Source organism: Zea mays, chromosome 6 (assembly GCF_902167145.1).
Source record: "Zea mays cultivar B73 chromosome 6, Zm-B73-REFERENCE-NAM-5.0, whole genome shotgun sequence".
Lineage (NCBI taxonomy): Eukaryota > Viridiplantae > Streptophyta > Magnoliopsida > Poales > Poaceae > Zea > Zea mays.
Genome location: NC_050101.1, coordinates 92565402 through 92581350, shown reverse-complemented (window position 1 = coordinate 92581350; position 15949 = coordinate 92565402). Strand labels below are relative to the sequence as shown.

The 15949-nt window shown below is 45.0% G+C and overlaps 1 protein-coding gene across 1 annotated transcript; it reads right to left on the bottom strand.

Annotated features, from left to right (window-relative positions):
- Window positions 1-613: 613 nt before the first annotated feature.
- Window positions 614-3881, bottom strand: LOC100502422 (uncharacterized). Its single transcript, NM_001196900.1, has 5 exons — window positions 2998-3881; window positions 1992-2238; window positions 1714-1897; window positions 1445-1616; window positions 614-992 (listed from the first exon to the last, which is right to left on the bottom strand). Exons 1-5 carry the CDS (start codon window positions 3598-3600, stop codon window positions 771-773), a joined length of 1428 nt encoding a protein of 475 aa, NP_001183829.1. The 5' UTR covers window positions 3601-3881; the 3' UTR covers window positions 614-770.
- Window positions 3882-15949: the final 12068 nt, after the last annotated feature.

Below are 15949 nucleotides of genomic sequence, written 5' to 3'. Positions count from 1 at the left end.
ACTAGGGGACGCGCTCGGAGGCCCACCTGTCAGCCTAACGCGCGGGTGTGTAATCTAGTGTGCGTCATCTGCTATACGAATGGCGCTGTAATTACTCCGTTACATAGAATATCCCTTGGATATAGTTGGTAGACGGGGATAAGGTCGTACTTTGGACCACCTACCTCCAACCGGGTCTATAAATACGCCTGTCCTGTAGCCGGATGGGACACACATAATGAGAAGCTGCAGTTCGCACCAACCGTCTTATCACCCTCTCGTGCTCTGCGTCTTGTTACTGAGTGTTTGGGACCACCTGACAGTGTGCGTGTTGGTGCCCAATAAGGAGCTCGCCTTAGGTCCAAAATTCAACACCTTCCTCCAACTTTGCCCAACCTTGGCTTTGGCCATGGAGGAATTCAACACCTTCCTCCAACTTTGTCCAACCTTGACTTTGGCCAAGGAGGAATTCAAGAAGTGATTCAATGTACTGAAATTTCTCTTGTTACTCCTAATATTGTCTAAGATTAATTTATCGGAAGGCATAGTAGATCTATTGGAGATAGCCTAATAAAGCCCATTAGCACGAGATGAGCATATTTGTTTTCACAGATGAACCGTGTGCTATAATTGTGAGCAGTAACATTTTACTTGCTCAAATTAGTCAGTACATGCGTATCAACTACTATACATCGATGTGGTTCCTACAAGCTGGGCTCTCCATTGCTTTGTGATTGCTCGCTCTGACACAAAACACCGAAAAGCATACGCACCGCAAGCCTTGTGACATCTCAAGCGACAAACAGCTCGGCCTGGCCGTCAATGAACAAGCTCATGAACTCCTCCCCGTCCACGGTCTCCTTCTCGATCAGGAGCTGGGCGAGCTTGTGGAGGATGTCGATGTGCGTGGTGATTATCTGCCTTGCTCTAGAGTAGGCCTTCTCCACGAGTTCCCTCACCTCGGCGTCCACAACATCCGCTGTTGCCATAGAGTAGTCCTTCTGGCTTGACATCTGTGGGGGAAAAAATGTGAATATTTGTCAGATTGCTCTTCAAACTGGTGCTAGGAATTGTGAACATTTGTGCGACTACTATTCATACTGGCTAAGAGAGAAATTCTGAGAAGAAAAGGCTAATGTAGACGAGATATTTCCGTGTTAGGCAGGGCAACCAGGATCGCAGCAGCCACACAAAATGAGATACGTGGCTACTCTCACACCATTGTAACAAACCGATGACGACAGAATTGGCAGTATACAAGTTGCGTGTACTCAACTGCTCATCCAGGTAAGTGGGCACTACTGAACATGTAGAAAATGACCTTCCCTAGACGCTGGTGGAGATTTCTGGGCTCCAAGCAAATGGAGACAACCATTGTTGAAGTTTACATGCCTAGTTCTTCTTCACTTAGTTTTAGTATGTTCCTAATTCCAGGCTAACATCCATTTCAGTTACAGCAGCATACCTGTTGCCCCAAGAAAGGGTTTCCACCCGGTCCCCCGATCGCAACTTGGCCGATCTTCTTACTGAATCCAAATCTTTCGACCATCTGCCTTGCGACACGTGACACTTGCATGAAGTCGTTGGAAGCTCCTGTTGTCACGTTGTCTTGGCCAAAGATCACCTCCTCAGCAACCCTGCAGCAAACCATAAGATTACATCTCACAGTCCATCAATATGCGCAGCAGCAACAGTCAATGATGCAGAAATGAACAGAGTATGCAGAAAGAGCACCTGCCACCAAGGGCTACAGCCATTTGGTTCTCAAGATAGCTCCTGCTGTACAATCCAGATTCTAGCCTTTCTTCGCTTGGAGCAAAGAATGTGAGTCCACCAGCCTGGCCACGAGGGATGATGGAAATCTTGGCTACTGGATCATACTCTGGCATGAGGGCGCCGACAAGGGCATGGCCAGCCTCTACAAATTCCAAAGTTCAACAACAGATTAGGAACCTGAGCCCCGTAAGCGGGAGTCAAACTTATGGTTATAATATAAATTTGACAACATTTACCATGGTAAGCGACGAGCCTCTTCTTCTCCTCGGAAACAACAGCATTTTTCTTCTCAGGGCCAGCAATGATTCTCTCAAGAGCATCAGAGATCTCATCCTTGCTAATTTCCTTAAGATCACGGCGAGCAGCAAGGATGGCAGCCTCATTCATGAGGTTTTGGAGGTCAGCACCAGTGAAACCAGGGGTCCTTCTAGCAATTTTATCAAAATCAACATCTTTCGCCAAAGCCTTTCCTCGGGAGTGGACCTATTTGATAAAAAAAGACTTGTAAGCTCATGTATACATACATTTAAAATGAAATCAGGATACTGGGAAAAATCAAACTTCTTTTTTAAATAATATTGTGCATGCTAGTATAGCTTGTACCTACAAAGGCTAGCATGAGTAGATGGAGACATATTAAGGGCATTGCGGTTGAACTCACAAAGCTAGAAAACAACATATGTTCTAATCTTACAAGGATATGAACCCTCTGTTCTGTTATTCGATACATAGAACCATGGCATTGGTAGATTTAACAAATCATGCTGATGACTTATACATTTAGTGTGTGTTCGTTTTAATCTCAATCCATGTGGATTGGATGGGATTGAGAGGGTTTAAATCCAAAGCAAGTTAAAATTCTTCATATATTTTTTTCTAATCCCATGTAATCCGACTAAGGCCTTAAGGGGCAGCCAACTGCCAAATATGTAGCACCATTTCCACTAACGAAATCTTATAACACTCTAAGAAGATGAGCGTTTCCAGCATCCACGTTAACTTTTGCAAATATTCAAAAAAAGTTTTCTCTGTGTTTGTCAATTTCCAAGCAAGGAAGTACCCTTTGCTAGACTAACTGCATTAATGTCACTTAATCAATGCAAGTATCTTCAGTGGCAGGTGGCAAGGGCCCTAAGCAGGTCTATAAATAAGTTCCTCAATACTACTAGTAGTTCAGAAGCATATCAACTGCTAGCTAAGCACAAATTTACAGGCTAGTAGTGGCAGGAGTTCATCACTGACCTCAAGAATCTTGACGCGTCCGGCAACATCTGGCCTGTCAACGGTGACCTGCCTATCAAATCTCCCTGGTCGTAGGAGCGCGGAGTCCAGCACATCGGGCCTGTTGGTGGCGGCAAGCACAATGACACCGCTGTTGCCAGCGAAGCCATCCATCTCCGTCAAGAGCTGGTTAATGGTCTGCTCTCTCTCGTCATTACCCCCACCAAGTCCGGCACCGCGCTGCCTTCCAACGGCATCAATCTCATCAATGAAGACAATGCAGGGCGCCTTGGCCTTGGCCTTCTCGAAGAGGTCGCGCACCCTGGAGGCACCGACACCGACGAAGAGCTCGACGAACTCAGAGGCAGCGCAGGAGAAGAAGGGCACCCCGGCCTCCCCAGCGACGGCACGCGCAAGGAGGGTCTTCCCGGTCCCAGGCGGGCCGACGAGGAGACAACCCTTGGGGATCTTGGCTCCGAGCGCGGTGTACTTGTCGGGGTTCTTGAGGAAATCCACGACCTCCTGCAGCTCGAGCTTGGCCTGGTCCGCGCCGGCAACGTCGAGGAAGGTGACACCCGTCTCAGGCACCTCCTGGAACTTGCTCTTGGAGCGGCCGAAGTCCATGGGCCCGCCGAGGCCACCAGGCCCGGCGCCGGGCCCGCCCTGCGCGCGGCGGAAGAGGAAGAAGAGGCCAGCGAACGCGATAAAAGGGAAGAGGAGGTTGCCGACGAAGGCGACGAAGCCGCCCGGGCCCGCCGACTCGCCCTCGGAGACGGAGATGTCGACGCCGTTGGTGGCGAGGATGTCTATGAGGTCGGGGTCGTTGGGGACGACGACGGTGGCGCGGCGGCCGTCGACGGCGGTGAGCTGGAGCAGACCGCCGTCCTTGGAAAAGCGCACGCGCTCGACCTTGCCGCGCTTGACGGCGGAGAGGAACTCGCTGTAGCGCCACTGAGCGCCCTCGGGGAGGTCGGAGGCCGCGGCGGAGGGCTTGGGGGCCGTGAGGAGGGAGCTGGAGAAGGGGTTGACTGTCGGGGTGGGCGCCTCGGCCTGGAGCTCCGGCGCCGGCGCGGGGGTTGGGGCGGGGGCAGGCGCCGGCGCGTCGGCGGCGAGCGCGGGCGAGGCCGCGAGCGCCAGGAGCGCCGCCGATGCGGGAAGGGGCTTGGCGAGAGGGAGCCGCGGCGGGCGGAGGGAGGAAGGCTTGGGCTTTGGGAGCGAGGCGGTGATTAGGAGGTGGGAGGCGGACACCGACGGCGGCGCCATGGTTGATGGGTAGTTCTTGGGGGGCTGGGTGGGTGAGGTAGTGATGAGGTGAGGTGGTGTGAGGCGGGACCTGGAGAAAGGGGAGAACTTGGGGAGATGAGATATAGGGCCATAGGGGAAGGGAAGGGAGCGATGGTTTGCCGCTTGACGTGGAGACGATGATGGCCATAGATGGCGTTCTGCTATCTCCTATCTTGAGGCAGGGAAAGCGCGACTTGTACAGTCACCTGTTCAGTTTGCACTCCCAAGAACCATCCACAAATATTTGGCCTTGGCCACCACACCAAGTTCTTCTCCTCAAATCCAACGCCTCAAACAGAAACTAAAAACTTGAGGTTTCATAATTTTTGGATTGGTATATGTACTGCGCTTAAGGTTTGTTTCAGCCTGTAAATTATATAATCTGGATTATATATGAGATCAAATAATCTATTATATAATCTAGATTAAATACTCTAGGTGTCTGTTGTGTAATATAGAAATTTGATTATTGATTCAGGGTGTGTTTGGTTTGGCTTTGGCTTTGGCTTTTGCACCCTAAAAACCAAAAGTCAATCAAAGAACTGGATCAAGTAAGCAGTTTTTTTTAAAAGCCGACTTTCTTGCAGTGCAAATCTGAAAGCACCACTGAACCTGTTTTTAGTGGCTTTTCGGATGGAACTGTAAAAACATATATCGAAAAACTTTTAACGACTTTTAATGGTTTCCATCAAACAGTTTTTAGCTTTTTAACAACTCACATACTACAACAACTTTTTTTGACAGCTCACAGCCCACAACAATTTTTTTCACAGCTTACAGCTTACAACAACTTTTTTCACTGCCACAGCTCAACCAAACGAACCCTCAGTTATGTGTTGTGGGGCATGAGCAAGAAAAAATAGATAAAACATTTTTTAAGTAGCAATAGTGGGTAATTTCTCTTGAAATTGTAATGGTCATGGGTAGGTCTTTTACCGAATAAGTTGAAATAAGCATATATTGAAGATCAGCTTATGGGATTTTTAAACGAGATTTTATTCCACTTTTATGGAGTTTATCATCCACACACCTCACATCAGTGAATGTCAATAACCTGACTAACTAAAGGGACCAGACCTTGCTAACTGAATTTATGGAGTGAATCGTGAGATTGAGAACTAAAGGTAAATGTACATGAGACTCGTGGATTTAGATAGATCTGGGCTCCCAATATGAGATAATATCATGGGTCTTATATGTTGGTGTCGATTGCTTATGATATAATGATCTGATGCTCTTACGGGGCTCACACGTCCTCTTTTACTTTTTATAGTCCAAGTAGGGCAATGGCGGAGCTCCATATAATTGATGCCCTTGGCCACTCACAAATCATAATTCAGTGTGTAGCTGGCAGTGCGGTGGCGGCCTTCGGAACCATGGAGGGGAGTATAGGTGTACATTTGGGCTGGGTCTGATGGGTCGGCCCGAAGCACGAAAAAAAAAGCACGACTCAGGTACGGCACGGTACGAAATATTTTAGTGCCTGGTCGGCACGACCCGAGTTTAGGCTGAGGTCGCAGCCCATGAGCGGGCACGAGCACGACCCGTTTAAGGCAGGCACGAAATGGCCCATATAGAGGCACGAAAAGGCCCAAATATTTATTAAAATCACACTTCATTCGACACTTTCATGTACTTGATAAAAAACACAAAGCTATAGATAATGTTAGTTAGATGTTTTTGTAGCTTTAAATTAGAGTATGTGATGTAATTTTATTTTTGTTATGAACATTAGATAATGAACTGAACTTACGAACTTTATATAGTGTTGATTATACTCTTTTTCTTTCTAACAAAATGATTTGTAAACGAGATAGTCATTGCATAGCTCTAGTAACTTAATACAAATATTAAGTTTACTTTTGGTCAAATTTATTTGTCTTATCTTTTATTTGTTTTATTAAATTTGTTTTGAATTTCGGGCTCTGATGTGAATTTCGGGCCCTGATGTGAATTTCGGGCCAAAAACTGAATTTCGGGCCAAAATTTGAATTTCGGGTCTTAATGTCAATTTCGGGCTTTTATAATTTCGGGTCGCCCGAAATAAGTCCAGCACGTTTAAGCAATTACGGGCCGGGCCATGGGCCGCTAGGCCCGTGGACCGGACCAGCCCGAAATTCAAACAATACGGGTCTTTTTAGGCTTGGGCCGGGCGGGCCGGGCGGGCCGAATGTACACCTATAAAGGGGAGGCAGGAGTGGCACTGTGACGGACCGGTGGCCGTGGAAGCCAAAAGTGGAGCCGCTGCCTACCGCGCGTGGAGTGGAGGCTGGAGTTGAGTCGATGGTGAGGGGCGGACGGCGCACCGACGCGGGCCTCGAGGGCAGCAGTGCACAGGCAGGGAGGTCGTCGAAGCCTGGATTTGTGTAGCACCAGCCGGTAGCACAGTAGCAGCACAAGCGAAGCGAGTGCTGGACTGCTGGCCACTGGCCACCAGAGATTGATGGAATCTGGGACCCGGAGCAGTCGAGCGGAACAGGTCCAAGCGCACTGGCAAATTGAGTATTACTGGACCAGTTTTTGGTGAAAAACCCTATGTATAAAGTGGTGTTTTGGGCCATAGCCTGGACTACGACCCAGTGTCCCAGGGCCCAAATCCGCCCCTGAAGAAGGGGACGGTCACATAGGAGATACCAAGTTGATTATCTAGTCAATGACGATACCAAATCGATATTCTAGTTATACATGAATACAACTCTATGATTACAAATATGTCTTCATTATCTGCTAGGATCTTGCCTTATCGTTAAAATCTTGCCTTATCCACTAGGATGTTACCTTATATGTTAGGATCTTTGCCATCTCTTCTATTCTGATAAGATCTTAGCCATATTGACGCTTCTAGAATGGTCCTAGTAGTAGACTTTTAAATTACGACGGCCAAGTCTATGGACTTTTGGCTGGACTTATAGATCTATTTGTATATGTCTACTCATTGACCTTGATTTAAATACAATACCCGACATTGTATTATTAGCGGATATACCGATATAAATATGGTATACACGCATTGGGAATTTTACATTCGTGACCTTAGTTTCTCCACTATGCTCATTTGTGCCCTTAGTTTCCAGACGCGCTCAGATTTGTCCCTGGAAAACATTTGTGTCCTCATTTGTGCCACTCCGTAAGGCTGTCGTTGGTCCGGCCACCATTACTGACGGGTGGGGCCCACGAAACGTTTTGCGGCCCACGTTGCAGGTGCTTCTGTTGTTTGAGATTCATATTAGATCTTAGTAGGCCACTCGGCCCCACCGCCGCGACCTCGTTCTTGGGCGCGGCTCGTCGCCGGCGCTCGGACCCTGTTGCAGCGCGCGCTTGAAAGGGAAATATGCCCATGGGCCATTTCTAAGTGTTTTGGTGATTAAGTGCCTAACACATTACCTTGATCTAACATATAATTGTGAGTATGAGCTCAGAGTCAAAGAAAAGCAAATGGAGAGTTCTAAGAATAAATTGCAAGCTCTACATTTTTGGAGAAACAAAGGTATGATTCTAGCACTTAGTAAATTATTTTGGTACTAACTATGTTCTAATGGAGAGAAATTCAAATGGAGAAGTTTGGCTAAGTCTAGCCAAACTAGCACTAGACTGTGGTGCATTGGACTGTCCGACGTACCAGCCGCGAGCTTAGCAAACGGTCGACCGCGCGATCAGCGGGCGCCACATGTGCCCGGCCAACAGTGCACCACCGGACTGTCTGGTGTGTCATGGGACCACAGGCTAGCAATGGTTGGCTTTGCCAAACAATGAAGGGAATCGCGCACTGTTCACTGTTCGGTGGTGCACCGGACAGTCCGGTGCACCCACGTACAGAAGGCAACCAGGGCCTTCCAAATGGAGCTCCAACGACTCCTAGGTCCCTTTGGACTATAAAAGGGACCCCTAGGCGCATGGAGCAGTACACCAAGCATCTATTGAACATTCTACAACGCTGAGACATTGCGACCACGCTTTTGATTCGATAGATTGAGATTCGAGTAAGTTTTTGAGCTGTAATTCCGCTTTGTTGTTTCTTGTGCTCCTCTCTCAACTTGTGTGCGTGTGTTGGACTAATTTTGTCTCTTCTGTGTGGTTCTACCTCTCCCTTACTCTTGTGATTTATTTGTGATCAACTCTGTAAGGCATGAGAGACTCCAAATTGTGGAGATTTCTCACAATGGGAAAAGTTGAGATAAGAAAGAGAACCGTAGTACTCAAGTTGATAAGTGGATCGCTTGAGAGGGGTTGAGTGCAACCCTCGTCCATTAGGACACCACAACGTGGATTAGGAAAGCATTTTATGCTTGACCGAACCACGAGATAAAATCACATTGTCACTTATCTTTATTCCTTATAGCGATTCTACTCTTTCTAGTTGTTCACTTCACTTCATAATTGCTCTAAGTTTAATACTCACCTTGTGAGAGCAATTTAGTGAAGAAGTTCACTTCTCTCATCCTCTTCATTCGGTCTTGGCTTTTGCTTTCACTAATCTAATATTAGTCCAAGTTTGTTTTGTTGAGTTATTTTCACAGGATCACCTATTCACCCCCCTATAGGTGCTCTCAGTTGGTAGTAGAGTCGTTCTTTTCATCAAGGGATTAACCTCCCAAAGAGATGATCCTAAAGGCAAGGAGATGGTGATCAACGACAAGGAGAAGGAGACTCTCAATATTGATGAGCCAAAAGGTGACAAGCCCACCAACTCAGGCTCAAACAATAAGAGGAAAGATGGGAAGAAGAAGAGACGCATCAAGAAAATCATCTACTACGACAGCGACGCCTCCTCTTCTTCACCAAGGGACGATGACGACGAAGACTCGTCCACCAAAAGGAAAACGGTTAATCAAAATTATTCCTTTGATTATTCTCGCATTCCTTACAACTCAAACACTCATTTATTGTCTATTCCACTTGGAAAACCCCCTCACTTTGATGGAGAAGATTATTCATTTTGGAGTCATAAAATGTGTAGTCATCTATTCTCTCTTCATCCTAGCATTTGGGAAACAGTGGAAATCAGGATGCATTTTGATAGTAGTGATAATCCTGTATTTATTATTGAGAAAATTCATAAGAATGCCTAGGCTACTACTATTTTGTTAGCATCTCTATGCAGGGATGAGTACAACAAGGTTAGTGGCTTGGACAATACCAAGCAAATATGGGATACCCTCAAAATCTCTCATGAGGGCAATGATGCCACCATGATCACAAAGATAGAATTGGTGGAAGGAAAGCTGGGAAGGTTCGCCATGAAACGGGGAGAGGAGCCAACTGAAACTTACAATAGGCTCAAGACCCTGATGAACAAGATTCAGAGCTATGGGAGTAGAAGATGGACGGATCATGATGTCGTTCGACTCATGCTAAGGCCATTTACCATTATTGATCCTCATCTTGTAAACCTTATTCGTGAGAATCCCAAGTACACCAAGATGACGCCTGAGAAAATTCTTGGAAAATTCATAAGCGGATGCATGATGGTGAAGGAGGCAAGGTATGTTGATGACATTGCCAATGGACCACTTCCTCTCTACAAGCCGCAGCCTAACAAGATGGCACGAGTGGAGGCTGCCGGGCTTAATGAGGAAGAAATGACGCTTGTGATCAAGCATTTCAAGACCGCATTGAAGGGATGCAAGGAGTACCCCAACAAGAAAAAATCAAGGGGAAAGCGTTCTTGCTTCAAATGTGGTAAGTCTGGTCACTTTATTGAACAATGTCTCGATAATGAAAATGACCAGGGACAAGAAAAGAAATGGAAGAATAAGAAGAAAAAGAACTACTGGAAGGCAAAGGGCGAGGCTCACATCGGCAAGGAGTGGGACTCAGACTGCTCTTCGTCCGACTCCGATGATGAGGGACTTGCTGCCTCCGCCTTCGACAAGTCCTCCCTCTTCCCCTACGAGCGACATATCTGCCTCATGGCTAAGGAGAAGAAGATACGTACACGAGATACTCCAAAGTACACTTCTTCTAGTGATGAGGATTCTGATGATGATGTAGACTATAGTGATCTCTTTATGGGTTTGGATAGATCAAAAGTAGACAAAATTAATGAACTAATTGATGCCCTTAATGAGAAAGATAGGTTGTTAGAGAAACAAGAAGATATTCCTTATGAAGAACATGATAAACTTGTTAATGTTGAAAAATCTCTTACTTTAGAGGTTAAGAAAAATGAAATTATTTCTTCTAAATTGTCTTCTTGCCATGAGTCTATTTCTAGCCTTAAAAGTTTAAATGTTGATTTAAATGATACAATATAATAATCAAATGTTGCTACTCCATCATTAGAGCATGTTTCTATTTGTAATAGATGCAAATATTTTGATATTGATGCTTGCAATAATCATGTTTCTACTATATCTAAGTTGAATGATGAAGTTGCAAATCTTAATACTCAACTTACAATTTGCAAGAATGAATGTGAAAAAATAAAATTTGCCTGGGATGCCTACACCATTGGTAGACATCCCTCCATTAAGGATGGACTTGGTTTCAAAAAGGGAACCAAGAACTTAACAAGCCAAAAGGCCTCCGATCTTATCAAGGAGAAAGGGAAGGCACCTATGGCTAGTAGTTCACATTCTTTACATATCAAGAAGAATCATGCTTATTTATATTCTCATGTTAAGAATGCCTCAAATTTTGCTCATCATGATGGTTGTTATGATCATAATGTCTTACCTATGCGTCATGATGCCGTTTTTGATTCTCATGCCATGTTTGCATCATCTAGCTCTACATATGCTCATGGTAGGAGTAGATCTAGGCACCATGTTATTTCTCATACGCCTAGGATAAAGTTGTTGCAAAAAATTTGGGGCCTAAGTGCAAGGGAGGCAACACTTGCATTTGGGTTCCAAAGTCTTATGTGACTAACCTTGTAGGACCCAACAAGAGTTGGGTACCTAAATACCAAGCTTAAATCACCTTGCAGGTTTATGCATTCGGGGGCACAAGTTGGATTATTGACAGCGGATGCACAAACCACATGACAGGGGAGAAGATGATGTTCACCTCCTACGTTAAGAACACAGATTCTCAAGATACGATTATCTTTGGTGATGAGAATCATGGCAAGGTCAAAGGTTTGAGTAAAATAGTCATCACTACCGATCATTCAATTTCTAATGTATTCTTAGTAGAATTGCTTGATTATAATTTGCTTTCTGTAAGTCAATTATGCCATATGGGTTATAATTGATTATTTATAAATATTGATGTATCTGTCTTTAGAAGAAGTGATGGTTCATTAGATTTTAGAGGTGTGTTAGACGACAAGCTTTATTTGGTTGATTTTACTAAAGAGAATGCCAATCTAGATGCATGTCTAATTGCTAAGGCTAACTTGGGCTGGCTCTGGCACCACCCTCTAGCACATGTTGGAATGAAGAATCTTCATAAGCTTCTAAAAGGAGAACATGTGTTAGAACTAATAGATGTTTGTTTTGAGAAAGACAGGCCTGTGCAGCGTGTCAAGCAGAAAAGCAGGTGGGAACAAATCATCCAAGCAAGAACGTGGCGATGACATCAAGACCACTGGAACTTCTCCATATGGATCTCTTCGAACACGTTGCTTACCTTAGCATCGAGGGAAGTAAGTATGATCTTGTAATTGTTGATGATTTTTCTCGCTTCACTTGGATATTCTTTTTGCAGGATAAGTCAGAAACCCAAAGTACATTAAAGTGCTTCCTAAGGAGAGCCCAAAATGAATTTGAGCTTAAGGTAAAGAAGATCATGAGCGACAATGGATCTGAATTCAAGAATCTTCAAGTACAGGAATATTTTGAGGAGGAAGGCATCAAGCATGATTTCTCTGCTCCCAACACACCACGACAAAATGGTGTAGTAGAGAGGAATAACAGGACGTTCATTGATATGGCAAGGACGATGCTGGGAGAATACAAGACATCAGAGCAGTTTTGGTCAGAAGCCATGAATACAGCTTGCCATGCCATAAACCTCCTCTATCTTCATCGCCTCCTCAAGAACACGTCATACGAGCTCCTAACCGGTAACAAAGCCTAATTTTTTTTGTTTTTAATCCTTTTTCGACAACAATTTACATTTGGACCCCTGCATGACTTATTTCATGTTTTGGACCCTATAGTCGACGCCATAGGTTGTGGCACCGAGATAACACAGGTCATCGCCACAGCCTATGGCGCTGAGGTACATGACTCGCTGGCATCCGAGAGCTGACGCGACTGCCACGTGTTCCTAGCTCGACGCTATAGATCTTGGCGTCGAGCTAGGAAGTAAATGGGTTGGCTCACTCCTTCTCTTTCCCCATGTGCAAATCATGTCTCCTTCCGCCAGCCGCTCCCTTTTCGCCGCCGAGCCTGGCCGCCACCACCAAGGCCTTGCCGCTGAGCCCGCTGTTCGTCGGCGGCCGCCACCGCTGTAGCCGCCAAGGGTCACTGCCGAGCCCATCGTTCGTCGTCGTCGCCGCTCCGCCATCGTTGCCTCGTCTCGCCGCCACCAAGCCGACACGTCGTACATAGTGGTTAGTATTTAATTAGTTTTTATTTAGTTTATTAGCTAGTAGCTAGTGGTTAGTATTTAGTTAGTTTTTTATTTAGTTTATTAGCTAGTATCTAGTGGTTAGTTAGTATTCATTTAGTTTATTAGCTAGTTATCACGATTAGTATTAATTTAGTTTATTAGCTAGTGGTTAGATAGTATTTAGTTAGTTTCTTGAATATATTCCGATTTCTTACTGAAATTTAGATGCCACTGCGGCATCGAGATTGTAGATGACACTCTCGTTGGCTATGTATTACCTCATTTTGACTTCCTTTAAGCATATGTCATTGTCATATTTCACCCATGCTAGATTTCACTTATGTCAACTACTCAGCTTGTAGATATTCTAATATAGAGGTGGTAGAGCCGCATCGTTGGTCCTTCTGTCAGATAAAGTTATGAAAGTTAAATGTAGAGGCCTCCCTTAGCACAAGGAAAATCATTATGGACCAGAAAAAGATTGTTATTTTGTTTGTGAACGTGCATGTCAGTCATCGTGATGTACGTTTATTTGCAGGATTTAGAAATCTCACCGTACAGGGGAGGTGCTGCCGATTTTTTTTCTGAGAGTACTATGTTATTTTTTTGTAGATAGCAGGGCGTCCGACACTACCACCGCAAACTGGTAGCTCGTCTCCACCGTGACCTCAGGTACAACTTCTTATCGCACAGTTTTCAACTCTGTTTGATGTGGTTAGTTATTAGTTAGTATATAGTTATATGTTAGTAAGTAGTTATTACTTATTTATTAGTTTGTAAGTATTTAGGCATTAGTAGATTAGTAGATGTGGATAGTATTTAGTTAGGTATTAGTTCATAGTGTTAGTCTGGTACCATCTTTAATGGTTATTGAGTTATAAATATGTGTTTGCAATAGATGGACACCCTAGTGACACTATACCATGGAGGTAGCGTGGAAGATGATGTTTATGGGAATGTTAGTTTTGATGGAATGAAGAAGGTGACTGTGATGTTCGATGAAAGGCCCTATTTTGGCCAGATTAGTTGCAATTTAACGACCATGGCATATCAATTGAGGGTTATTGTCCCATGTTGCATCTGGGACAGTATTCCGACGGTTGGTCTCCATTGGCTCTGAAGATGAATGGGTGAAATATGTCAAAATTGTGATGACGGTTGTTCGTCCATGTTTGGATGTGGTCGTTCGAAAGTTCTCATTTGATCATTGTGATGCACCAGTCAGGTTATCTCCACAAATGCCAAATGCATCTCCTTGTGAAGCTCCTTTACCTGAGCCTCCAGAAGAAGTGGTTGTTGTACCAGATGCTCAATCGGCCCCGAACGAGGTTGAGATTTCTCGTCCAGTTCGTGACGTTGGTGGGGCCTCGAATCCGGTGGTACCCCCCAAGGAGATCCCTTTGACACAGAATCATCATAGTAAGTGTATTTAACACGTTATTCATATGCATCGTTAATTCGTTTGATGAGACTATTGTAGTATCTGCTCCTTCGACGCGATGCAGGAGTTCCACAACTAGATAATGGTGCTTATCTTCCTGTGCCCCTATCATCCAATATGGACCACATATGTAGGGCCTCAAATAGTGTTGATGTTCAGATTAAGGATGAGGAGGAGCCATATGAGGCTGGACGGGCCTTAGATTCCGACGATGACCGTCCGGTTCAAGAATTGACCGAGCAGCAAGAAATTGAACTCATCAGACGTTTGTGTCTGGAACATGACCCTGTTGTACATGAATATAGCAGTCTCATACGGTGCATGCGCAGAAGGACGAGATGATGAACTGCTAGAGGCTCTAGATAACGCTTACAGTATTGAGATTAAGAAAGGCTTAATTTTCAAGGACTTGCCTATACTGAGATGATGGCTACAGGAATATTCCGTGAACTGCAAGAGGCCATTCAAGGTGAGACACTCGTATGCACAGCGATGTTACACAGTTGTGTGCGAGCTGTCGGATTGTAATTGGAGGGTATGTGCCCGCAAGTAGAGGAAACTGAAAAGTTTAAGATCACAAAAATTGTAGGTCCACACACTTGTGCCTAGATAGAGCCGAGCTCTAAGAATTGACAATGGACATCTACCCTAATTGCGAAAAGGCTATTGGGGACATTGAAGGGTCAGCCAAACTTGAAGGTGAAGTCAATTATGACCATGACTTGGGAGCTATTTAGTTACAGGATCAAGTATGGAAAATCATGGAGGGCAAAGCAACGAGCATGGAAGAAGATATATGTGGATTGGGAGGAGGGTTACGAGAAGTTGCTAGCACTGTTCAATGCAATGAAAGCAAAAAACCCGTCATGCATTACGAGTACACCCCTAACGAATGGAAGAATGGCAGAGAGATCTTCTTTCGTGCTTTCTGGTGTTTCTCGCAGTGCGTAGAGGCCTTCAGGCATTGTCGTCTTGTGCTCTCTATTGATAGTACTTTTCTGCTTGGAAAGTATAAGGGCACATTGTTGGTTGCCATTTCATGTGACATGGACAACGCATTGGTTCCTTTGGCATTTGCTTTGGTGGAGAGGGAGAATAGAGAAGTTGGTATTGGTTCTTGTGACTTGTTCGAATCCATGTCGTGGGCCCTAGTCGAGAGGTTGGTGTCATATCTGATAGACACCAGGGTATTCTTAATGCAGTGCAAGAGCATATTCCTAGCTAGCACCCATGCACCACAGATGGTGCACTCGACATCTAGCAGAAAATCTTCTTCGAGAGGATCGTATAAAGGATAATTTCCCCCTTTTTGAGGAGGTCTGTCGACAGTTGGAGGTTTTGTTCTTCGAGGACAAGTTGAAGAAACTAAAAGATGGAACAAATGCTGAAGGTAAAAATTGGATTGTTGGATTGCTGAGGGAACCCCAGAAGTGGACAAGGGCCTACGATGAAGGTGGTTGGAGGTTCGAGTTCTAGACTAGCAACATGGGCGAGTCATTTAATAATGTGTTGAAGGGTATACGTGGCATGTCAGTCAATGCTATAGTAACATTCACTTTCTATAGGCTCGTGGCATGGTTTAATGAGAGACATGCACAAGCCAAGGCAATGCAGACGCGAGGTCAGAGATGGACACCTAAACCAACAACACATCTTAATAATGCAAAGGAACGAGCCAATAAACATGAGCTACAATGCTTTGCTGAGGAGTTGGGAAAATACGAGGTAACAACGATGGGTGGCCCAACT